Genomic DNA, 25,445 nt, shown 5'->3' with positions numbered 1-25,445 from the left:
GTGCTTGCACACACCTGATAAAAAAAGACAAGTAACTTGAGGTCAGCAGGGTTCACCAAGATGGTTCCTTTAATGCCAGATTAAAGGAACCATAAATATTTTTTTACTACTTTTTTCAAAGTCATACGATTGTGTAAGATTCACATCATGTTCATTCACAACGACTGAGTTAAATGTCACCTGAGGATGTGTTTTAAGGGAACATCTCAAACTTTGTCCTTGTTTGAAAATATCTAAAGAAATCAGTCGAGCTATCAGGAGGAAGGAAGTTATTTTTGTTTTTCTACTTCTGCCATTTTCATTTAACTATTGTTTTTTTTACCTTTAGTCAATTCTCTCTGTGGTTAGTAAATTTTTTTTTTTTTTGAGTTTATATTATGGATTTCATTATGTATCATCCTCATGAAGTAAAACATTGACCTGGAGGAGTCCAAAATTTTTGTAATTAACAAAAAAAATAAATCAAAGTAAAGGTGTAAAAGCTCTAGAAAAGCAAATTCAGATGAATGAAGGTTTCATTATTCGTTGAGCTGAAAACATTTTGAGCGAAACAATGTGAATTTGTACAATTCTTTGAAAGCTTTGAATTACACTTTCAGTTTGGGAGTTTTTTTTTTTTTTAAGTCTAGTGACAAACCTTGAAGGAAATTCAAACAAAACAAGTACAGTTAACATAAATTAAAATAAAATATGGCTTCTTGAAACAAAAAAAGTTGACCTGATTAAAATGTTTGTACTGTTCCTTTAAACGTCACTTTTCTGATGAAAAATGTTTCACGCTGAAATTCTTCTCATTTCTAGAGATTCAAATGAGGAGAATCAGCAAATGCTCCATCCCCTCAACACAACAATAACAACAACCAGAACTGCTTTTTGATTTGAACTTTATTCATAATCCTCATGTACCAGTTACTAGTGCATTCCCGGCCTTGCAATTCGGTAAATCCTGTGATGGAGGCCTCTCAGGTGTTTGAATGTCGAATGAAAAATGGCCTCTCGGGAGGGAGGCAACACAAAAGCGCAGTCTGAGCCCCGTCCTCCCTCTGTTCAGACCAACGGGCAGAAGGCGTGAGGCTCACCGGTTCTCCTCCGTCTCTGTGTCACTGTGGGTCGTCACTCAGCTGGGGCCACCGATCGCTCTGCACTCTCTCTTGGCCGTTTTAGTTTCCCCTCGATGGGACGAGAAATACCAACAAATACAGACACAGTCACGATGCAGCTCTGAGGAGGAGCTATAGTAAAATTCTCTTTTCTATCTCTTCTCTGTTGATAAAGTAATTCAGTAAAGTAAAGCTTTTCACAACCATAAAACTTTCCATTTTTGTAATTTTTTTTGTACATTTGTATTACATATTCACAAAAACTACTTTGACATTTGACAAACATTTACCTTGAATGACATCAAAAGTAAAAAGAGCATAAAAATTGAAATAAACAAAAGTAAAAATACATGAATAAATAACACAGCCATTTATTTAGTCTATTTTTATTTTTTTTGTTGTGCTTTTTGTTTGTTTTCAAAGCCACACTGACAAAGAGATGAGGAGTCTCTGTTTGCACACGCAGCTCGTTGTTGGATTATGCTTTAATCACCAGTAACAGCCTCAGAGTCAGCGCGGTCAGTAATCAACAAACCTGCTCAGTGTGCAGCTAGTTAACCTTTCACTCACACGATGAGCTAAGATGACTTCAGCACAGCCAGACAAAAACAAGATGATGAGCCGGAGCCGTGGAGAGATGACCATGAGGGGGACACCGATCCCTGAGGGACCCTGTGGGAGAGGAGACTCGGCTCAGGCAGCCATGGAGACCGAGCCTGCTGCTGCTGCTGCTGCTGCTGCTGCTGCTGCCTATCGCTGCTGATTTATCTCCTCTGGGAGGCCGGAGACATAAACACACGGCAGAGAGCGCACAGGAGCAGAACGGTTTCTGCATCTCATATCTTAACCCCAACACGGTGTTTGGATGCTGCAGCTAAAGCTGACAGGTCACTGCAAAAGTATCAAACGTGCTCAGGTTGTGTCAAAAGCACAAACCTGGTGTTTTTTAATTGAGATTTTATGTGATGGACCAACACAAAGCACTGCATAATTGTGAGATGAAGGAAAAACGACACAAGGTTTTCAACAATTTTATAAATAAAAATGTAACGAGAGCTGCAAGCGGTTATTAGCGGGTTCCAAGCCCTTCCCAGCAAATCTGGCCCTCGCTCTGTCCTTCACATCCTGCCAGCCTGGCTTCATTGTGATCTAAAAAGTGTGGTGCAGATTCATTTTGAGGCTGCATTCATTCCAGCCCTGTTTAGTCCGCTTTAGTAAAACTCTAGGTCGCTTGTCTAGAAAGTCCCGTTTGTTTGGGGAGGTGTGAATGTGGAATCAAACTCTGGTCTGCCTACAAACCTAGATCTCGGTTCAGTTGAAGTGAACTCTGGCGCAGTTCGAATACATATGTGGAGACTGATCCAAAAGCAGGAAGTGGACGATAGTGCAGGGCATTCTGGGTAAATACGACAAAAACAAACACGAGAGTCTAGCATTAGGGGGAGAAATGGCTTGTGGTCTTTTGGCTAACACCAAAGAGAAATCCTACTTTAGTTGTTTATTGAAGAGCATTAATTGAACAAACAGCATCATAAAGACCAAGGAACTCTGTTAACAAGTCACGCTCTCCACAAATCTTTATAGAACATCAAGAAGAAAGTCATTGGTGAAAGAAAACTTTAAGAAGTCCTGATTCTGCTTCAGAGCTATCCTGTAGTTTGTGTTGGACTATCACAGAAAGTACACTGAACTCTGTGGTTGTAATGCAACAAAATGTTGCATCAAGAGGTATGAATACTTTTGTAAGGCTGTGTGCAATACTACTGTTATGTTATCATGTTAAGGTTTATAGCATTAAAACAGTTGGTTTTTTTCTTATGGTTGAAAGCGAATTCCTGTAGTCAGAGGACGTTTCCTCGACAGTGAGATGCTTTAGCTGCAGATTTGTTTTGTGAACATAGTCATGTATCCCCATCATGTAGTCATGAATGATAAATTTGATTTGAACCTTGCTGCATCTCCTGTAAAGGGCTGCAGCTGCTTAACTCGAGCCGACGATGGCCTACTTCTCCTTCCCCCGTAGCCTCCATGTATCACGCCGGTCTCCTCAACTCATGGCGTCGTCTCTCCAGAGTGCCACTGACACACTTACTGTAGGTCCTTCTCTAACTTGTAGCAGGCCAACAAATTAAACTGGGAGGGCAACTCCTTCCCAGCATCTGATTTAATCCTTTAACTCTTGAGTTCCAGAGCAATAATCCTCCACCTTTGTAAATTAACAACAAGCTCTATCCAGAGATATTTCATACCTCTCTTACTGTTGTGATCACAGTCACTACCCTCTCAGTTCAGAGAAGAGCTAAGCAGATTGCATGAGCAAGTATTTTAGTGGCAGCATGCCATGACAGAACGCAATAGGGCCAATAAATTCCCCGTCAAAAAACTTCTGAAATAACCCTCAGGCGCCACGCTTTGCATGCGGAACGTGGACTTGCACAAAAGGAATGAGGAAAACTGGGTTCCACCGACTCAGAGAGGAGAGGCATTCAGGTCATGCTTTCACATATGATCAACCAAACCCTTCGCCAGAACCGCGCAGGACGATTTAAACCTGCGGAAAAGCTATCAGAAAAAAAAACAGGTTTGCCTTATCAATGATTAAGCTTCATGAGCCACAACAGAAGCAAGCGGCAGAGTTTTGACAGCCAGTAATGGATGCGCACTAACTTATACCGTCAGTAGTTTCTGATGCTAATGTTGCATGCCCTCACAGCCTCGTTTGTCTATCAGCACAAAGCAAACTGAAAGCAGGAGGAATCTCAAATGGCTCTCTGCTTTGACAGCAGAGTGCCTCGGCGCTGTGGTTTGGACCGATGCGCGTGTGTGAGATTGTTTTCCCTGCACTAACGCTGCCCAGAGTCTCCTCAGCGTCTCAGCAACCACTGGGAAGGCTCGGCGTTAGCGGGAAAAGGTTGGGCCGTTTGGAAAAGTGAGTCCAACGAGCCAACGCAGGTTTGATGGATCTCCCGGGCTTATTGGCTGTTTTCCGTTGTGACATCATCAATGGAGAACTGGGAGGAAGAGGAAGGGCCCGCACGATCTCTCCGACACGAAAGCCGCATCACGCGATCCGGGAGAGGCTTCGGACGACAGATTCAAGACATGCTGCGCTGTTACTTCTCGCCACAACAGCGTACTGGACAACAGCTTGAGAATTTTGCCTCTGTGCTGCAAACAAACATTTCATACACGACTGACTGTGACGGCAAACTAAAAACCCTAACTAAAGAGTTACAAACACTTGAATTAGCCCTTGAATTGAAAGAACAGTCTAGAAAGTGAGATGCATGGCAGAGAGGTTGGGCAGAGAAATGGCAGATCAGGAACAGAGGCAGCTTCTTGTCTCCTGCTGGTCTGAGGTGAGCCCTGTTCGGTCATGGCGCACAATCAAAATTGGGCTGTGGCCTTGATATGTCTCACACACCCAACCAACCGTCATGCTTCACGCTGTCTCCTTGCCCACATGCACACAGACCCCTGCCCTCCTGCCAGTGTGGTCCAGCTTCCCGAGCCCAAAAACTCTCATCGAGCATTTTGGGGTCGTGGAGAAACAAGGCAGAGATAAAAAAGAGAGAAGAGCAAGAAAGCAGGAAGTAAAAGCATGTTCTGCTCTTTAAACGTGTACTAAACCAACCAAATGCTCATGGTTCATATGAAGGTCTATGAAGCTCCTTTTCCACTCCAGCACAAGGACGGTTTCTATGAGTATATTACAGTTTTGTCTTTTGCTTGTTTTTTGTTGATTTTCTTCATGTTAGGCTGCTGATTGTGTCTGGGGAGAGAAACCAAAGCCCCTGAGGGAGAAACCGAGAGGAGAGAAGAGGAGAAAGTAGCAGACAGTTGTTGATATGTGCCCCGTTTGTGTGTCACCAGCTGGGTGGTTGGGTCTGTTCTGTCTGTGTTGCTGTCAGGAGTCGGAGGAAGAGGAGGAGGAAGAGAAGGAGGAGAGAGGAAGGGTCAGTAGGATTGCCAAAAAGGGTCAAAGGTAACAGGAGGGCCAGGAAGTTGGAAAGGATTAGCCCTAGGTCTCCTTGCCGCTTTCCCGTTCTCGCTGTCCACTCTTGCTCATCTTCATCTCTGTCAGCTGAATGTATCTAAGCACGTTGGTGTCTGAAACAGACAGAAAACATGATGCATGAGAACAAGAACATCAGCTTTAATTTCTAAATCCAGGCTGTTTTTCCCCAATGCAGTTAACTCCATCCGTCTGTCAAGGTGCCAGTAATAAAAAAAAACCCACATTATATCAGAACTCTCATTTCACCTCAAACCAACTTGCTGATGAACATGTTTTGAAGGAATGTCTTAACAGCGGTAGGAATGATAGAAACTATCACAATCCTAAACATCAAATCTTAAAATCTTTTACAAATATTTTGATTATTCAAAATAATAATTTGTATTTGTATTTTACTCTGCATTTATTCTTGATTATGAGCCCATAAATCAGTCTATTTAGCTCGATTCAGACTCACCTGTAGGTTCGCGGTTCTTAGCATCACGCAGGTAGCGTAACGCACATTCATAATCCCCCAGGTGATAGAAGGCAATGCCGGCCCGGTACATGGCTTTAAAGTGGTCCCTCTGGTGGCTCAGCACCTTCAGACAGTACTCCTTCACTCTCTCGTAGTTTACCAGGTCAGACTGTAACAGGCAGGCTGCAGGAAGAGCACAGGGCAGGAAAAAAAATCCTGAATCAAACGATTATTTTGGAGCAATTAAACAACGAGTTCCTGTACCACAGTTTCACAGAAAACTTCTCCTCTTCGGTTCATCCTCTGGGTGGCGGTGACTATCAATAGTGAGCTCCGATGTCTTAGAGAGCATGGAAGAGATAAAGGAATCATGCAAGCAATTTGAGCCCCCAGGCAGGAGCGCTGTGTCTCTTTTATTTATTGCTTTTGCTGAACTTGTCATGCAGAATAGAGGAGAGGAGTGAATCTGCAGCTACAAGACGATGCAGACAGCGAGGAGGCTTTTTGTCTAATGTCACAGTGTCAGAGTCTGGCACCAGAAAATAAAAAAAGAGAAGAAGAAGAAGAAGAAGAAGAGGAGGATGGGCTCAGTGAATTATGACATAACATCTGTGTTTTACTGTAGTCATCAATCCTACAAATCAAACTAGCAATTCTCAGCAGTTCTCAGATCAGCTCAGGCCAGAGTAACTTTATTATGAAAGAGACACGAGAAAAGTCAAACACTGGCTTTTAGTCCATCAGAGCTCTTAAACGCTGCTGATGGCTCAGATATCCTCCGTTGATCACAACCACACAAGCTTTTACTTCCAGCAGCTTCCCTCCATCGCTCCCTCTGTCTCTGCCAATTAATCTGATGAGACGTTGTAGAAAAAACAAAATCTCACTTGTACTTCCTCCATTTTCACTGTAGTGTCCTCCTGCAGCAGTCCCACCCATCTTCCCCGTTTCCTCTGACTGTGTCCTTGACATGTCTGTTAAAATCATGAGTCAGGAAGCTCAGAGGCAGGGTGAGTCAGGACTGAGAGAGAGGCGGTGTGTGTGGGAGGCGGGGAGGTGGAGGTGTGTGTGGGAGGCTGGGGTTAAAGCAGGGGGAGAGGAGGTGACACCTGTGGGGGCGACAAGGTGAAGGGGAGGAGAGTAGAGCAAACCACCACCTTCATTTTGATTCAGTTGTGGATCATTTTAATGAAACGAAGGAAACTTTTGTAGTTTCTTAACTTTTTCCACATTTTATGTTGTTTAAAACTGCAAACCCCAGTGAGATTTTATGTGACAGAGCCGTAAAGTGTAATTAAAGTGAAAACAATACGTCTGCGTGAGCGTTTCTGAGATAAATTCTGAAAAGTTAGGTTTGGATTTAGGCTGCAGCTGCTACCACTGTTGTCTTGCAGCAATGAGGTCTTAGAATTAGGGGGAAATTGATCAAAATTGCACAACCAGAGAGACTGAAAAATTCCCACTTTTCTTTATAAAACCTGGGTTTAGGCCTGGACTTTGATGAAGACGTTCTACCACATCGATATGCGTCGATGTGAGTAATTTCACTGCAGCTCTGACTGTATGTTTGGGTCATTGTCCTGCTGAAAGGTGAACCAGATTGGCCAAAGATAAGATTTTTTTAAAAAGATTAAAAAATCTTTTTAAAAAATCCAAGAACGCCGGCCAAATAAAAAACAAGCAAACAATGATTTAAGACTTTTTCACAGGACTGTGGCACATATGAGGCAGTTGTTATTTTCAAACAAATAGCCGCATACATAAATCCACACACAGCTTTAATAATAACCGGAACATAAAGAAAACCTGACACTTCTTATTTCCAGGGAGGCTGATGACTCAGCCAGGAGCAGAGCAGGAAGGTCAAAGCTGTTTTCCCTCTTTAGCGAACATAAAGCCTGCTCACATTTACTACAGCGGGGCTCACCTCACACGCCCTCTACCTGTCCTGGACGCCTCCTCACACACTCTACTCCTCTGTTTGTTTTTACCACCACCCAGCAATCACAAGACTGCTCCTCGCTGCACTCCCGTCCATCATCTTCCTCCGGCAGCGATGGGGAGCTGAGCTTTCAGAGGATTCAGTTACAGTCCATAATGGTTTAATGGCTGACTTAGAGGTTTCACTCACACTGACACACTGATATACAACCAACACACACCCACAGCGCAGCAAAAGTGATACAAACGCACAATGAAACCGTGAAAACATCCACCTGTGCCAGTGTGGTTCGGCTAAAATATGCACTCAACTACGAAATCTGAACAAAAGCAGATGACTTTAGGATGGCTGAAGAGATCGGAAGCAGCACAAACAAACACAAGCCACCGATTGCACGAGTGATGACTGGCTGGCCGCACCCCGTTGGCCCATTAGGCAGATGGATGGAATGCCAGAGGAAATATAGAGTGTGGCGGGATGCATTAACGATATGATAATGATGGGATCATCGGACCAGGCCTGGCAGGGACACAGGCCCAATAAACATAGCAGAGCGATTTCACAGGAGCCACAATGTCTCTGTCACTGTAAAAGACATGATTGTGTCTGCTGTGTGGCAGCAGGTGAAGATAACAACTTGTTTTCACAAAGAGAAAAAGGTTTCAATTCAGTGCAAATTCCCAACACGTCGTCTCAGAATTGCCACATTCTAAGAGTTTATTATGGTTAATGGACTAAACTTATTATGGATTCTACACATGGGGAGCAACAAAATACAGCAAAAGGCAAAAGATTCACCCATTGGGGTGAATCCAACATACGGGAGGGCAAGTGATTGTTGATTCAATTTCCAAAGAAAAAGAATTGAGAGAGAGCGATGTTGACGTCTGTGTGTCCTTTAAACTCTTCTCGTCAGGCTGAGGGTGACAGATTCAAGGAGGAGCAAAACATTTGAAATTTGGGGTAAAAAATGTTTCAGCATAAATAAGAAATTCAAAAGAGAAATGCCTAAAAGTGAAAGTATCTGTGAAAAGATTGTGTCTTCAAGACGCCATGCATTAGTTTCTTTTTGGATAAAAAGATAAACAGGAAGCAAGCAAAATTGAAGGAGTTCAGGAGCCGCACAGGCTGCCTGAAGCATGAATCAGTGTCAAAGACTGTTTGAAATAACAGATAAACAGAACAAAAAAAAACCCAAACTGAAAACAAGTGAGACAAAGGATGGAGATCAGAGTCAACAAAATCCAGAAACAGCAGACTTTTCATCTCTTCTGTTTCTGCTCCCTAGCTCCAGATGTTTCAGTCCTGACTAATTTCCATTCCCTGCATCTCGTCATGTACTCCCTGTGGACCCGCGTCCTTCCCTCGGCCTCGCCTCGCCTCCATCATAACAGCAGGCCTGACATCACGCTCAGCCTAATTTGAAGCCACTGGTGGCCCTGGTGATTAGTCTGCTGTCCATCACCTTGTAATTAGTTCTGCTGGAAGATAATAGGAGGAGGAGAGCCCCATCACTCTCTCTGGCACTTACATCCCCTCTCTGTTTACTTCAGAGCAAAGTTCACCTCCAACCTTTATCCTGCATCGTGGCCTCTATGCTTTACAAATGCCACTCTGCTGCAACAGATTTAGTTACAGAGTCAAACGAAGCGTGCATCATTGTGAAACTGCCTCGCACATGTGCAGCTGACGTCACGGTTCGTCTTTCTCTAAGAATAGCTCCACCCAAAGCGGTTTTTGCAAATGTCTTTAGCTGTTATTGAGACGGATAGGGGTCACAGTTCACAACTCTCCTCAGCTCTGACAAAGCTTTTACCAGCAGCACTGCCATCAATCATTTTAGCAGCCTTCTTTTCCTTTTTTTTTCACCCTCTGTTGAGCCAGATTCAATTCAGTTCGATTCGAATTGAATCAATTCGATTCGATTCGATTTGAAATACTTTATTGATCCCAGAGGGAATTGCTGTAGATGCTGACGCTGTATCTGTCGTGGCCACAAGGAAACCGTTGGCTTGCTGATAAAACCCATTAAGAATAAAGAACTGCTGCTACATCAAATATGTTTGCAGAGTTTACCCACAGTGCATCACCAGTCCTAGGAGATTAGAGAAATAGAGCAGTCAGATTATTCTGTAGGACATGTATAGCAAACAGGGAGGCATTTAAATGAGCAAAGCTACTAAACTTAGCTGCTTTCAACATTTTTGTAAAACTCTTGTTAAATGTGCGACAGCTTTCCAGGCTGGAGGCAGATCCTGAACTAGCAGACATGATTTTGTTCTTGTTCTGGTTCTGAAGCTCTCGGTATTAGAAATGTCCAGGTGCAGGTTGGTCTCATGTTTTCAGCTGACCATCCTGTTGCATTGTTCCACTCTCCTAAAATAGTTGCTCAGGATTAATGCTCATCTACTTAAATATTTATACGCAAGAGGAAGCTATTGGTCTAGACGACGTCATCGAGATGAAATATTTTAATATTCAATGCTTCCTATTTTAGGTTTTGGTTATATGTTCCCGACTGTGCTTTGGATTCTGTGTTCGTTTTTTTATGGCCTGGAGATAAAATGAAAGGCAGTTCATGCAGCTCCATTAGGATTATTTTGGCTGCTATCGGCCTTTATCAAAGTGATCAAAAAGGAATCAAGAAAGATCATCATTATTCTTGTTGCATGAGTAAAAACAGACTTCCTAATGGCAGATAAATGAAGTTCCATATAGCATTAGAGATATCGACCATATTTGAACTCCCTTACACTGATATAATTTTATTGCAGCCATTATCTGACTGGTGATGTCATCTGTGGAAACTCTGCAGACTTTTGTTTCGCTGTCAGCAGATCAGACGTTTCTGCCTGTTGCTATTTTCAAACCCAAAGGATCCAGAAAGAGAATTTGCAACAAAAATTAGAGTGATTGACTAATATTGTTAAAATGTTCAACTCTTTTTGGATTTATTAAATTTATTGTGCAACTGATGCAGCATGGAGTAGCTCTGTAGCGTTAACCAAACTTTTGTTCATACATGTTTGTTTGAGGCATTGCATGTTTGAATAATTATTCTTTCTGGTGTTTTGGTGTCGTGCAGCTGGAATGATTTTTGCTCTTACTTATTTACCTTTTGACAATTGCTGTCACGTGTAACTGTGGCAACAATGTATTATTTTTAACAGGTGGAAATAGGTGATTAGCATCTAAAAGTCAAATAATACATGACTCCAAATCCCAGAGAAGCTGAAAAGAATTTATCATCCCTTTCTGCATCCATGCTGGAAAGGATCAAAGAGCGGAGAGAGAAGGAGGAAGTTCAAACCATCTCTTTCACTGATCATGATGGGAAAGGATCATACCTTATACTCCAACGTCTCTATGCCTAGCATAACAGGTTTGGAAAGGGGATAAATATTTTAAAAATTTAATTTAATATTAATAGACAAAAAAAGTTATACGTTATGTTCAAGGCATTTGAATTGTTGCTACAACTAAGGTCGGCATGCTAGTCTGCAGCACCCAGACAGCATTGACAAGCATGTTGTAAGATTATCTTTTAGAAATAGAAACGATGCTTCCTGTTGTGCGTAAAAATGACAATAGAGAGGAACAAGAAACTGATGTACAAGGCATTTTTCTAAAAATGCACTAGGGGAAACTAAAGTTTGTTGCCTTCATCACAAGCCAAAATGTGTTGGTTTGTAAATAAAGTTGTTTTTGCTGGAGTTTTCACTTCACCAGACCTCAGGCTCTCTCTGCACACTTTGGGAGTCTGTGAAGTTGTTCCAGAAACTTTTGGGTATCAAAGTTACTCTTTGCTAAAAAAAAAAAAAACTCCCAAAAAAACATTTTTAAAATGTGCAAATGGAAAACATCAGGTAACTTTTTAAACCCTCAGCCTCTCATGTTAATGCCAATAAGTCCCACTGTCTGTTGTGACAGAAAACAACTTTAACCTTCAGACGCACAACACTGCTGGCTGTGAGCAATTATAGCGGTTTTATAATCGGATTAAGCACTCATTAAAATGAACTGTTTAGTCATGTATGAACATTCAGCATCTATTTACAGATAACATAGGTGGTCAGGAGGGGAAATGCTTGCTCATGCTCGTCCACACCGAGCAGAAGGGGTGAATCAGGCTCTACAGGGGTGCCATTGCTGAGCTTGCAGCCAGAATCCAAAGAAATATTTTAATTCAAGCGTGCCTCCACTGACAATAAGTCCAGGTACAAGCTGATAAAGGTGATCCAGTGGGTTGGAAGTAATAGACTTTACTCACAGTTTACTCTAGAGTAGTCTAATGCACGGGAAAATGGTGGAAAAAGGTGAAAATGGTGGCAAAGGAGTAGGGATAAATGAGCAGAAGATGTTCTCTCTTTTTGAATATACAAAAGAGACTGTCTTTGAATTCAGTTTTGGGAAGTACTTCTCTATCTTTAAGGGAATAAAGAGTAAAAGAAGAATTTAAAAATCCCTATGTGGCAGGAACTTCTGAAATACAATCCACTTTCATTCTAGTACAGATCAGATAATGTCCGTATCCTGCAGAAACCATTGTTTTATGTTGGCAAACAGCTGTGTTGGCTCACTGCCCATATGCCTCAGAGCCGTTTCTAAGAATGGAGGAAAGCTCATTTAAACGAAGAAAATGCTTCCTGTATAAATATCTGAGAATACAGTTTATTGTAGCTTCTTAGAAATCACACACTGACAAGTATCATGTACGGTTTCTAAATGAAATCAACATGTTTTGATGTTTCTAATTGTCATATATTTAACAACAACAAAACCAATTAGACTGAGATAGTAACAGAACAGTTCGTCCTTTGGTTTCTGTATGACTATAATTAAAATGTCCAATGGATAGTGATAAAAAAAAAGTCACTGTAAAATTTACAGTAACTACTGGCAGCAGGGTTGGCAGCCAGTTACTGTAATTTTTACAGTAAAAAAATTACAGTAATCTTACTGTAATTTTATTGCAGTTTTACTGTAAATTTATTATGTTTGACTGTAGTTTTATTACATTTTTACTGTAATAAAATTACAAGTGCAACTTTTATTACAGTAAAAGTAATAGAATTTATCACTGTAATTCTATTACAGTAAGACTGTAAATTCATTACAGTTTTACTGTAATATTATTACAGTACTGAACTTCTCGGTCCAATCACATCCCATTTACTTTCCATACGCATTTCAGATCACAGTAAAGAGCTGTACTTTTGAAACCCAGGCACCTTACTGTATTTTCATCATGTAGTTTTTACAGTCATTTGTTACAGTGTACTTAAAAAGTAAAAATGTTTAATCCATGGTTAAGCAACCAGTTTAAGCTATTGAGGGGAAAAACCTCTCATCACTAAGAGGTATGAAGAACTGGCTAAATGCATGGCTGACCTGTGCAGAAACAAAACATCATCATGTACAATGTGAGGCAATAACATATTAAACATATATAATTAAATAAAAATTAACAAAAATATTAATTTGTCATTTTTCTTTAGGAGCATGAGTAAGAAAAAAAAGCATGATGGTAACAGCTGGATGTTACATTTATCCCACCATCTCCACGTTTAACAGATGCAGGATAATTTTAGATGTGAAACTCTCAGGCAGAAAAACGGTGCCCACTCACATCCTGGTAACTGCACTGTTTTTAAGTTGAACTGTGGACTTTTCATCCTGATGTAACAATCAGGATTTTAAAATAGTTATTTTCTTTTGTGGCGTATAAGTTGGAATATTACACCTAAAAGGCTTCACTGTGCTACAGACACAGTTTGCAATAAGTTGCTGCTTCTCCCCTGGATAGGATCCATATCTTTGTTGTTCATTTATCAGGTGACAGCTTAAAAAAATGAATATGTTGATAAAAAAAAAATTATAATAACAATCTATCATAACAGGAAGATTACCATGAAGTCAAACATAAAAAAAACATTCTCACATCCACAGCACCTTTATTAATGCTTTTCAACATTTTAACATGAAGGATGAACACAAATAACTGCTTTAAGCTTTATAAAGCAGAATCAACAGTAGCACTGATTACTACAACTCATCTAATTTATTATCATTATAGACTTTAGCGCTGTAATGACAAAATGAAACAAATTCCATCTGGATTTTATCTAGTAGAGAAACACAAAGTAGTGCATATTTGTGCAATGGACAGAAAATGACTTGGTTTTCAAAATCTTTTACTAATGAGATGTGAAGAGGTTTGACCTGTGTTTAGTTCCATAAATCGTCTCAAAATGTACCCGCTTTCCTGCGCCTGACAAACATCCCCACAGTATGATGCTGCCACTAACATGTGTCACTGCATGATTGTGTGTTGAGGATGATATCTGTTTACTTTTTTTTGCCATACACAGGGTTTTGAAAAAGTTTAATTTTGGTTTCATCTGACCAGACCACCTCACCTCACGTTTGCTGTGTCTGGCTGGTGACAAACTGCAAACGGGATTCGTTGCATCTTTCTTTTTGACCACAATAGTCAAAGTCAAACCGGGCAATCCCTTTCCACAGAGAAACACGGCGGATCTGAAAACCAGGCCCAACACATCGCTTACACATCTCTGCTATCTCAAACAGCATGTAACAAGGGCAAGTTTTTAATGTCAAGCCCCAGCAGAGCAGGCTTTAAAGCATTCAAGGTCAGGCCAGAGCAGAGCGAGCAGAGCAAGCAAACAACCCAACAACCACGGCTTGTTATCATCAGGGAGCCCTGCTGGAAAAATGTAAGCAGCCCATTGGTTCAGCTGGGGTTTTAGATGTGTGCAAATAGCTGGAGCAAATTCTCATTACCGATGGCTGATGAAGGACGGATATTTTCCTCACTCTCACTCCGAGGATGTCAGGGAAAGGGTAAATGTCTCAGTTCTTCCCTAAGCTGATGTCAGAACTTTCAACTAGGGACTGTGAAAAGCTTTGACAGACACTTTCACTTTATACATTATTTCACACAACTGTCACACGATGTCAAATAGAAATTCGCAATCCAAGAACGTTGGGCACACAGAATCCATCACAGCCACAGGACAAGTTTTCAAATTAAATTCTTGAGGAGTCGTCATATTTGGATGGCTGGAATGATGCCAATTACAGAGTTTGTAGCTTATTCGATGTATTTCAGGAGTTTCACTGAAAAAAGTGGAAAAAAACAACAGTTCTTAATGTTTAATGGTAATTGGGAAAACATAAGCATTTAAAAGTAAAATATCGACACAAGCCTCCAGCTGTGTGTTGAAAACGTTTATTTTATTGGTCTGATGTAAAATTTGAATCTCAAATTCATCCATCCATCCATCCATCCATTGATAAGTTCATTTTAATAATGACTGAAATCCAGTGTCTTGATGGTGAGTCTTACTGTAACAGTATGAAGGCGTACCTGTCAAAATGGATGGGTTTAATATTACTTTTCGGTGATCTATGGTTAGATTTTGGTGGTATTGAGTTGACTTCTAACTCGTCTTAAGTCTGCCAGTAACTCATTGTGATGTTCAATACTTCTCACTGCCTCTGATCTCAGTGTACAAGATATAAACAGCTTTGAGTGTTGACGTTTATTGACTCTGAAAGCTTCAACATTTCTTCTCATTTCAGAGCAACAGTGCAGTTTCTTCTTCACTTTCAGTGTTTTTTCTTCTCCGTAGAGACAGGAAGCCTGTAGCTCTTGCCGTATAGTCTAGACAAGCTGTGCACATAACATTTTATCGCCAGTCTAGTTCCAGTTAGTCTATATTTGTATCTAAAATTCAGATCACTATCTGGGAACCTCTGGTCTAATTGATATCACGCCAACGACACTCCAGCCTCTTCTTCTTCTCTGTTTTTACTCACCTTACTTTGCTCTATCTTTTCTTCCTGACAAACAACTAAATCTTTTCTTACCCCTGTGACAGCAGTGATCTGGGCCTGTCAGAGTGTGTGATATAAATTAGTTTGGATTTTTATTGGATCTTTCAGAGTAATAAGTACTGACAAAAAGCAGCTTTGGAAAACTCATCTTTCATTGCTTAGAGGTCATAGAGGCAGGCTGACTGTTTCTAATTTATGAGTGCTGTCCAGTTTGTCACAGCCCCCATTCTCTTCCCAGCTCTCTTAATCTCTCTGTCTTCCAGCTCTGAGGTAACTCAGAGGAATAGTACAGTAGCCGGAGAGCCATCTGCAGCTCTGGCACTCAACATTCTCACAGCTCTGCTCTGGCCATCCCTCCAATGGCAGAAAATACACACACAGGGGGAAGGAAAACACCACCCAAACCTCATGTCATCCCACTAGCTAACCCATCCTCATGACACCTCCGTTCCTTCTTTTCCTGCTGCAGAAGTCCTCCTACTCCCAGCTGCTCAGGCAACCCACATCTCTCCCCCATCTTAACCCCTCAATCTTGCAGTTCTCCTCTTCATCTGCTCTCTCTAAAGTCTCTTTCCGACTCTATCTCCAGCACTCCACCACATCCCCTGGTGATTGAGTTGGCAGGAGATGACAAGGAGGCGCTTTCTAGTCTGTCTTTCGTAAGCAGGCGTTGAATATTTTCCGAGCAGCGTGTCAGCGGGGATGGGTAAAAATCTCTCTGTCTTTGGTATTACACATTGCTGAGATTATTCGAAGGCAACCCCCGAGTCCTTTGAGACGGATAAGTTGAACAACCATTATTAGGCTTCTTTCCATTGATCTTCCTAAACTGGTTACCCAAACTTTGAGATATTCTTCAAAAAAATTATTTGCTAACTTGTGCAGCTGTATCTTTCTGTAGCTGTTGTTGGCAGGCCCATATGCAGGGTTTGAAAGCTCATTCTACAGACTTTAAAATGTCTTACATTTTAGGGTTAATTTACAAACTACGGACAAAGCTATAGACCTATGGTAAGTTTAAGCATTAAGCTTTGTTTGCTGAACTTGATGTAACTTGTTAATGCCATCACCTTTTGATGTAGATATTGGTAAAAATAAATTCCCCATACACTAGCTCAGAGTATTGTTTAGGTTTTGTAGCCTAGAGGTGACACTAGCACTTGCTTGTATGATTTTCTCTTTCCTTCATTTTGTTACAGTAATGAAGGAAAGAAATAAACTTTTGCTCTTGCTACCAAAAACATGTTCAGTGACTTAAATCTGTATTATCTTGTCCACATTTATTAATCAACCCATTAGTTTTATCTTAATCTTAAGAAATTAAATCTGGGCATGGATTACAACTGCTCACATATAAACCCAAAATAATATTATTCTGACATGTCTTTTCTTTTTTAAACTTAACTTATTTAGGTTATTTTTGAGCTCCCTCACTTTAACATGCAAGTTTGAAATTGCTGGATCATGATCACAAATACGGAGCGACGTTGAGCTGCACGACTGGAACAAAAAGGTGGCTGGTGTGTTATGAAACAAACAGTTTTACACGTCGCCTCCTGCTAAGTCTCTCCCAGAGCTTTGACTTATGACTCATGCACAGATTGAGGCAGTCAGGAGGAACAAAGGCAGAGATCTGTGAGCAGTAGTTAATGAAAAAATCATGATGAGCGTTTTTAGAAGGATCAAAGCAACGTGCTCCCCGTTTCATCCGCTGTATATTTTCTGAGGTACATTTGACTCAGTCACAGCTTTTGTAATCTGCTGAACTGTTTGATGCAAGTTGAAGGCATGCATGGATAGTGATCTATTAACAAGTTGCTCTACAGAATGATAGATATATTCACCAGGCTTTTGTTCCAACACAGTGAGTGAAAACAGTTATATAGTGCTGGAGATCATCATCACGGCTGCACATCTGATGACTGAGAAGCTCACAAAACGAACGTCTGGTAGGAAAGCAGTGCACACACTCCCTGGTAAGGTGAATTTGTGATTTTGTGACTACTTCCAGTGGTCCACAAAAATGTGAAAAAAAGCAACATGGTGATGAGGAAAATCTCTTCCTGGAGGAAAGTGCATGGGTTGTGTAGAGCAAGTAAGTAATACTCATGGAAAAGTGACTCTCAAAGTGGCTCCATAGCGCTCTGAGTAATATTTTGCTGACTTTGCTTGTCTTCTGTTAGGTAAGGGTCACTTTAAGTCAATACAATCCTGACTGACCTATTTGTATTCTTTTATACTGATAACAATAGACTTTCCCATCCATGAGAATGCCCCTATCACCTTGTAAGAGAAAATAAACATCAAGAGTGCACAAAGTTTTTTTATTTTATTTTTTACGGTGAACTTTTGCCAAAACCTTTTGCACATGACAGTACAATCATGTTCCAATCAGAAATAACTTTCTGCATGAATCCTACATGATTGTAAGACATGACATTAAGTCCACCATTAAGACAATAACAAAAGCAAAAAAAAAAAAGAACAACATGATTAGAAATGAATAAACAATAAAACCAAAGGGCAACAACAGTGAACAAAACCTTTCTTATCAACAACGCTGATTAGGTGTTGTTGATGAGAGACAACTGCCAACTTTGAAAGCATTTATAGCTTTTATCACTCATATCATTTGGCAATAATCTGGCATTTTTTTATGCCATCTTTGTCTTGAAACCTCAGCTCAGATGAAGCCAAACAATGACTGTAGTCAAACATGACTCAGGTATGCACACATTCAAGTACTGCTGCAGGCTTCAAGCAGGGGACTACTGCACACACAGTAATGTGAAGGAAAAATATATGTTTTTTTTTTCTAAAGTTTAAAAAAATACAATAAGTCAAATATGTAAGCACAAATTGATGTCTACAGATTATTATAGTACTTGTCATTGCTTCAGTAAATTAGTTGCACCATTAGCAATGTAGAAAATTATGAATCAGTGTGCATTTATTTCATGTTTAACAAATAAATGATGCAGATACTGAAACTCTGTGAACTACTTAAACTCTTATAGATTTGTCTCCTTTATCAGTCAATATCTGGAGTCTGTATACTTGTTTCTGATGACTGTGCAAAATGAACTAATTCTCACTCTTGGTTGCTTGTATAGTTATTGCAACCAGCTAATAAATATGATCCTGGTTGAACAGAAATGAGAACTTTTTTTTTTTTTACCATAAAGATTAAAACACCATCTGTGATGTCGTTAGGAAATACAGTGATCTATTTCTCCACTAGAGTTCAACAAATGTAATACGTTTAATCCAAGTTTTCTATGAATATAAAATATTTTCCTCTAATTGGAATTTAAAAAAATGGAAACTCTATACTGAATTGACCTCAGTAAAATGTCTTTAATGAGTAAATGGCCTTCAGCTGTTTTAATGTCGAGGTGAGGCTGACTTTAGCTACTTTAAATTAAATCACATTTTTTATTATCCTGAGCATAATATGCAAAGAGAAAACTGAACTTTCCCTTTAAGGCAACTGAGTCGATACATCTGTTCTCTTCCTTTGAATGCCAGACACACACAGAGGCAACAAGAAGATCATGTCCTCATCATGACAACGACAAGAACATTGGAAAAACAGGCACAGACATACAGTGTGTTTCAACAAATTAGCAGAGTCAGCAACGGGTTTGGTAAGAATGGCAGAACAAACAGTGCTGGGAGCTACTCTGTTTCCCTCTGACCAAACACACACACACACACACACACACACACACACACACACACACACACACACACACACACGTTTTTTGCATCCCCTGAGCCAGCTGCTGTTCCTCCAGCGGCCAGGGAAGGCAGAGACAAACAAACACAAACATGCTTGCATGAACACCAGTGCTTGCACTCACTCACAACTGCTGACACGCATTCACTCTTGCATGTGTGACTGGTTGTGGTTTGCTTGCTGGCCTTCTGTCATACGTCAGGGCCAAAGACAGCGAGCCAATCAGTAGGCACCTCCTCCCTCCTGACCACTGAGAGCAGCATCTACCCAGCAGAACTCTGGGAAACTGGGAACAGCCTTGCAACCAAAGCCCAGTGTTCATGGTAATCAAACTAACAGTGCTATTGATGCTCACAAATGTATTTCTTCAGAGTTGTGGAGGTTTCTCACATAACAGAAACCACTGAAACACATTGTGAGACCTTGCTGACATAGTTGCAACCACCATACGCCTGATAGTACGCCTTCCTACTCAGTTTAACAATATCCGAGGGTATTTTCCAACATCCTAAAATAGCTCCAAATAAATGCACTGTTTCCTCCTGAGACCAAAACCGCATTTCTCTGCTGATTTATGGAATTAATTAACCTATTTTAAAGGGCGCCTGTTTCATTTATTTATAGTTCTTTCCCTTTATTATGAGGCTAAAGTAGCTTTAGAGTATTTAAGACAGTGTTTATTTTATTATGCAACTCTCAAATTCAGCTTTCTCTGAAACAGAAGACATAAGGCCACGTTTAGTCATTTTAAATATTGGAGAATAATCCCAAAAAGCAGCAACTTAGCTGTTGTTTCTTTGGATATACTTCATATTTTATGCACCTTCTAAACTACATATATTATAAAGCACAAATGCAGCAACTAAAATAGTTTTATGCTACCATGTTGCTATACTCAGACCTTTGTACTGAAAAAGTCATCTGGGTAGTGGCTTCTGTTTAACTAGTTAGTCCAGAGCAGAAAACCTCGTCTTATGGCATTATTTAAAAGAAAACGGACAAACTATTAGCAAAACACCTGTTGTTGACTCTGAGTCGGGGTGGGCCTCTACGCAAAGTTGTGTAGTTTGGGCAACGTTGTGTGGATGATTTGTTGTTGCTTGAGATCTGATACCTCTGGTGTCATTTTATTAACAACAGACAATGGCTGGTCATGAAGGGCAATGTACCGGTATTAAGTAACTCTGTTATATTCACTGTATATATTCACTGCAGTTGTCCCTGCACATCTTGGCCTGCTTCTCTAGAGATGGATGCAGTTAACTGTTACAATCTCCCGCTGCTGCTAGCAAATGCTTTGAACTCAGCTTCATGTTGGTTTTTAGATGTTTTATTAAATTGCTTGTGCTAAAAGTGGTGAACTTCAATCCTCCTCTTAACAATGCTGCATAATTTGCAGCCATAGTCGATAAAAGTTGTTATTGTCAAAAGGTACTTTTAATCTGACAAACATCAGAACCCATATTCTAATTTATTGAATATGACTGCATGGAGAGAGGTGTTATCTAATGCAGAGAAGATGTTGCTTCTCTCACACTGATATCAGGTCCTGTAGTATCAGAACACTTATGAATATGATTATGAGTACATACACACGTTAGCAGACAAATACTATCTATACACTAATATCTGACTAGATATTAGTGCACCCTCACTGTGAGGAAAAGCCGACTTGTGCAGGGAAAGAACATAAAAACGATGCTGGATAAAATTTTATTAATTCTATTTATGATATTACTCTAGACTTTTTATGTGTTTTTCTCCTCGCTCTCTAGTTCTTTTGTATTTTGTTATGGTAGCATATTATGGAAGATGCTTATTATCAAACGATCTACAGCAGACAGAGTAAAAAAATCTCGCAATGGATTTTTATTTGATCTACATTGTGAGTTTTCCAGCTGAATTATCATTGGGAAATACCTTGTTTTTATGTATACAGAAAACAGCATTTTATTTCTTGATTTTTACCATTTATTATTATTTGTTTAATTTATAATTCATCTTTGACACATTTTACTGATACAGCCAAAGAAATAAGAATCAACTTTGTCTTTGCCACAGACTTACTGGTAATACTGAATTCTTAAAGAGTCTAAATACTCAATTTAATTTTTAAATCTGTTGTTTACTGAGGTGTTGAAACAACACTGTTTTATCCCTTACGTTTAGGAGCTATTCATGATTTAATCATTTAAAGTTAAGTTGCTTAACAAACAAATAAACAAGCAAAAATAGATTCCACTGAAAACACTTAAATACAAGACAAAGGATGAGTGAAAATAGAGTTAAAGATCATAATAAACACTAAGAATAATTTCAAAAGCTTATAAGATAGTCTGGCTTCCTGGAAGTGAAATAGTAGTGATGACTCGTGGGTTTTGCACAGTGCCGTACAGCTCCGCTCATTTATAGATTCTGCGAGGGCAGAGAAACGTTCGGCTGATGTTCTTCTTCTGTTATTGTCCATTTGCACACCCAGACTTGAGTCAGTAGAGAACAAAAGGCATGAGCAATAACAACACAATAAAAAGGGAACAATCATTGTGATGGTTGCCATGGTAAACATGCAGCATTGTAAGGTGCTAGCTGTCCACTCGTTTGCCTCTTATCACTTCATTTTCCCACTATTCTCTACTCCTCTTCTCGGCGCATTATTTCCTCCCAGGCCATACTAAATGATGTCAGTTCTTTCAGTCTACAATTTATCCTGCCACTCCCTGAACTTACTCTCATATTTTTTTCCTTGTTCCTCTTTCCCTCCCTCCCCTCTCTTTTTCCCTCTCCTAGCCTTTCACACTACAGCGGCCTCCCTACAGGCACCAGACAGGCCCTGAATGCAGCATCGGGGAAGCGACCTTCAATGCATCATGGCAAATTGACTGGACAGACCCTGGCATAGAAACACCACACAACATCGCCACTCTCAGTTTAGTTTATACAGTCCTAAAAACACTGTAAAACATCTGCTGAAATGCACACAACTAATCACTATTGTCCTCACTTTATTCTGGACTTGCACATCTAATCAGACCACTGATCAAAAGGCAGACAGCACTGCCAAAGCCTGGCAGCAGTTTGGCATCATTTTTACTCAATGCTTCCTCTTTGTGATCATTTTTTTATACAGCACATAAAAACACCAAGAAACTGAGGCTAAAATACAATCAATAACATTAAAAGATATAGTTTTTGGATGTCCTGTTTATCTGGTGTACAAGTATTAAATCTAAGAGGTGGGAAAAACATACGTTTGATTTATGAACTCACCATTAATCAAACAAAAAAAGGTCTGGAGAAAATGTGAAATGACAGACGCCAAAAACATGTGAAACGGCCAACAAATAAAAAAAAGCTGATATGTTTTTTGTTTGTTTTTTTCCCCATTTGTCTTGTATAAATTAATGAAACATTTGTTTTAAAATGTAAAAGATTAAAGTGCTACATTTAGTAAAATCACTATACCAGTTTAGAAAACCCCTGTTGATGGTATCATGGCTGGTAAGGTTCTAACTGAGACAGTTAAGTTTAGGGCAAACCTGTGGTTGTTTTTGAAGCTCACCTAACATATTCTACTTCTTCTTGTGAGTAATTTGTCTAAAGGTGCCACATTCATCTGCTTACCTTCCTGATACAGCTGTGCACAACTAAGTAGCACAGAAATCTCTAGCCATCATAATAATGTTAAAAAAGAGACTGGTTCTGTGTTGCAGAAATTTTGCTGCAGAATGTATGTTTAAACCCCAAAACAAAAAAGAAAACAATTCTGTGAATATGTTTGTTAAAAGTGGTCAGAAAGTGTCAGTGTAGGCTGAGAGAAAGAAGCCATCGCTCTGAAAACTACACAAGCGTGTTTGCAGTTTGCAAACACGCTCAAGGTGTACATTGTAGAGACATAACCTGTGGTCTAATTAGACTGAAAATTAAAGGAACTGCTGCATTTTACAAAATTCAACTCTGGAAAACCACTGCTGATGAAAACCTCATAATTATTCCACCAAATATTGATTTCTGAACTCTTCCTGACTTAAAACATTGGTATTATTGTTTCTAAATGAATATGAACTTGTTTTCTTTGCATTATTTGAGGTCTGAAAGCACTGCATCTTTTTCATTATTTTGATCATTTCTCATTTTCTGCTAATAAATACAACATTTTTGCATGGAATTTCAGATACATGTTATCAGTAATTCATAGATGAAAAGAACAACGTTCATTTTACTCAAACATGTCTGTAAAGAGTAATTTCAGAGAAACTGATAATTTTGCAGCAGTCTCTTTATTTTTTCCAGAGTTGTATACGGTTTCACAAGGGAAGAACGTTACATGGAAGGATACACAAAGCGTTTTACCCGAATGCTGAAAACATCTATGGGAACTTTTGAGTTTCAAAAAAGCTCTCATTCACATTATTTTGTTATTTAGCTTAGCTAATACATTTTTTTAAGTAATCCTAACCAAACAAAGAGGGAAAGTTTGACTTGATTCAGTACCAGACAGTAGGGGAAAAAAGTTTATATAGAGTGCATATGGTTTCAACTGTACAATAAGAAAAAGCCACATATATTTTCTAACCCTGCGTGGTTTTCCTTTAACCTACAGAAATGTGTGTTACAGGACAGTATGTGCTGAAGTTGTATCAACTTGTTGCTTTGAAAAACACTGATTATCCATTACACCACAAATGAGCTCTCTAATCAAATGATGACCTGTACATGTGCTGCAATATATACTGTGTTATATATATCATTTTTTGGCACATAAATCGAATTTATTCTGATAATTATTGGATGAAAATTGATTTGACTGGAAAATCGCTGCACTGGTTGGTGAGTCTGATATCTTCTGTTAAATCAGTACACTTTGTTCGCTCCTGGACACAACAGGCTATCATCCACCTTTACGCTGTTATTCCAGGAGAAAGAAAGTCTGTAAAAATAACTCAGCCTAATATGATGAACCCAGTGAACCGGAGCGAACAACCATGTCAGCAGTATGTACCGGTCCGACCATCGCTCACCTGTCAGGCTGTCGTAGCACTCGATCTCGGTGCTCTCCACGGCTCTCCGCTGCTCCTCGGTCAGCTTGGCCGCGGCTTGACTCAGCAGGTTGACCTCGGAGCCCGTCGTCCCGTCCACAACATGAACCCCTTTCAGCTGGAGCAGCGCACGGTGGTACTTGCCTATCGCCTCCCGGAATTTCTTCTCTTTGTAGCAGCGGTGGCCCTCTGCTTTGAAGTCGATGGCTTTCTGAATCTTCAGCTCCATCTCCATTTCGGCCGAGCCGGCTCGATACCCGCCGTCTCCTCCTCCTCCTCCTCCTGCTCCTCCACCACCACCGCCGCCGCCGCCGCCTCCTCCTCCGGCGGCCGCTGCCAGGCTACGACCGCCAGTCTCCGGGTAGCTCTTCAGGCTTTTTATCTGGTGTTGTTTGGCTTCCATGTCTCTCAGTGAACGCAGCTGGAGCGGGCCATTGTGCTCGGTGTGTTTCGTCGGGGAGTACTGGAGCAGCGTGCTGTGCATAAAGGATGCGGTATCGGCGGGGCAGGCAGGCGGCACCGAACTGGCTGAAAGCGTCGATAAAAAAACGAAAGAAACAAAAGAAAAAGAGGCTAAAGACGCGTCTGAAGATTGTCACTTGCGCTTCAAAGAATAAATGCCTTAAAAAGGTGAAAAAGAGCAAAAAGTAGCAGGCGGAAGCATCCCGAAATTAGCAAACGTTCCAACCGTCGAAAACAGAATTCCCCTTTCCGGTCTCGCGGAAGGAAGGATGCTCTTGTGGATGGCACGCGCAGCTTCAGCACCACAGACAGCGCGCACACGAAACCCTCACACCGCACAGGATGATGGGAGAGGAAAAGAAGTCGTGAGGCGTTGCTGCGGTAGAAATTTTACGTAAAATGAAAGGAAAAAAAAGCTATGCAAACATTTATTATCAATAACTATTTTTTTTATTAATAAATTAATATAATTAAATAATCCGGATTTTACTTTTATACATATAGTCAACGAGAAGTGCCTGATGGCTTCAGCTGATAAGGTTTTCAGAAATGGAGAAACAGCAGGAGGATGCGTGCGAAGGAAAGAAGAGAAAGACAGCGACCTCAACTGGACATAGAGTAAAATACTCATATTTATGGGTAGTAGTTCTACAGAGGCCCAATAAACAGTAATATCTCCATATTTAAAATGGTGTGAGATTTAAAGTGATGACATTTAATTCTTATAAGGTCATATATGGGGATACTTAAATTCATTGGCCCCTTTCTTAAACCTGTGTACTGTTTAATACTGTTAACAGACAACAAAAAAGGAAAAAACTATTTACATAC

General features: G+C 40.2%; 1 protein-coding gene across 1 annotated transcript; it reads right to left on the bottom strand.

Moving 5' to 3' along the window:
* Positions 1-867: 867 nt before the first annotated feature.
* ttc9b (tetratricopeptide repeat domain 9B) lies at positions 868-25,124 on the bottom strand. The gene is made up of 3 exons (XM_008425775.3): positions 24,135-25,124; positions 5,576-5,758; positions 868-5,210 (listed from the first exon to the last, which is right to left on the bottom strand). Exons 1-3 carry the CDS (start codon positions 24,634-24,636, stop codon positions 5,122-5,124), a joined length of 774 nt encoding a protein of 257 aa, XP_008423997.1. The 5' UTR covers positions 24,637-25,124; the 3' UTR covers positions 868-5,121.
* Between the last annotated feature and the right edge of the window lie 321 nt (positions 25,125-25,445).

This window comes from Poecilia reticulata, chromosome 13, assembly GCF_904066995.2.
Source record: "Poecilia reticulata chromosome 13, P_reticulata-male-v2, whole genome shotgun sequence".
Classification (NCBI taxonomy): domain Eukaryota; kingdom Metazoa; phylum Chordata; class Actinopteri; order Cyprinodontiformes; family Poeciliidae; genus Poecilia; species Poecilia reticulata.
The sequence above is the reverse complement of the archived record's forward strand: the minus strand, read 5'-3'. Positions and strand labels throughout refer to the sequence as shown.

Excerpts from the sequence above, each read along its gene's own strand:
- ttc9b (XM_008425775.3), bottom strand. The coding sequence starts at position 24,636 with ATGCACAGCACGCTGCTCCAGTACTCCCCGACGAAACACACCGAGCAC. Across the intron at positions 5,759-24,134 it reads GTGCTACGACAGCCTGACAG|CCTGCCTGTTACAGTCTGAC; the intron begins GTGAGCGATGGT and ends CTCTTCCTGCAG. Across the intron at positions 5,211-5,575 it reads TAAGAACCGCGAACCTACAG|ACACCAACGTGCTTAGATAC; the intron begins GTGAGTCTGAAT and ends TGTCTGTTTCAG.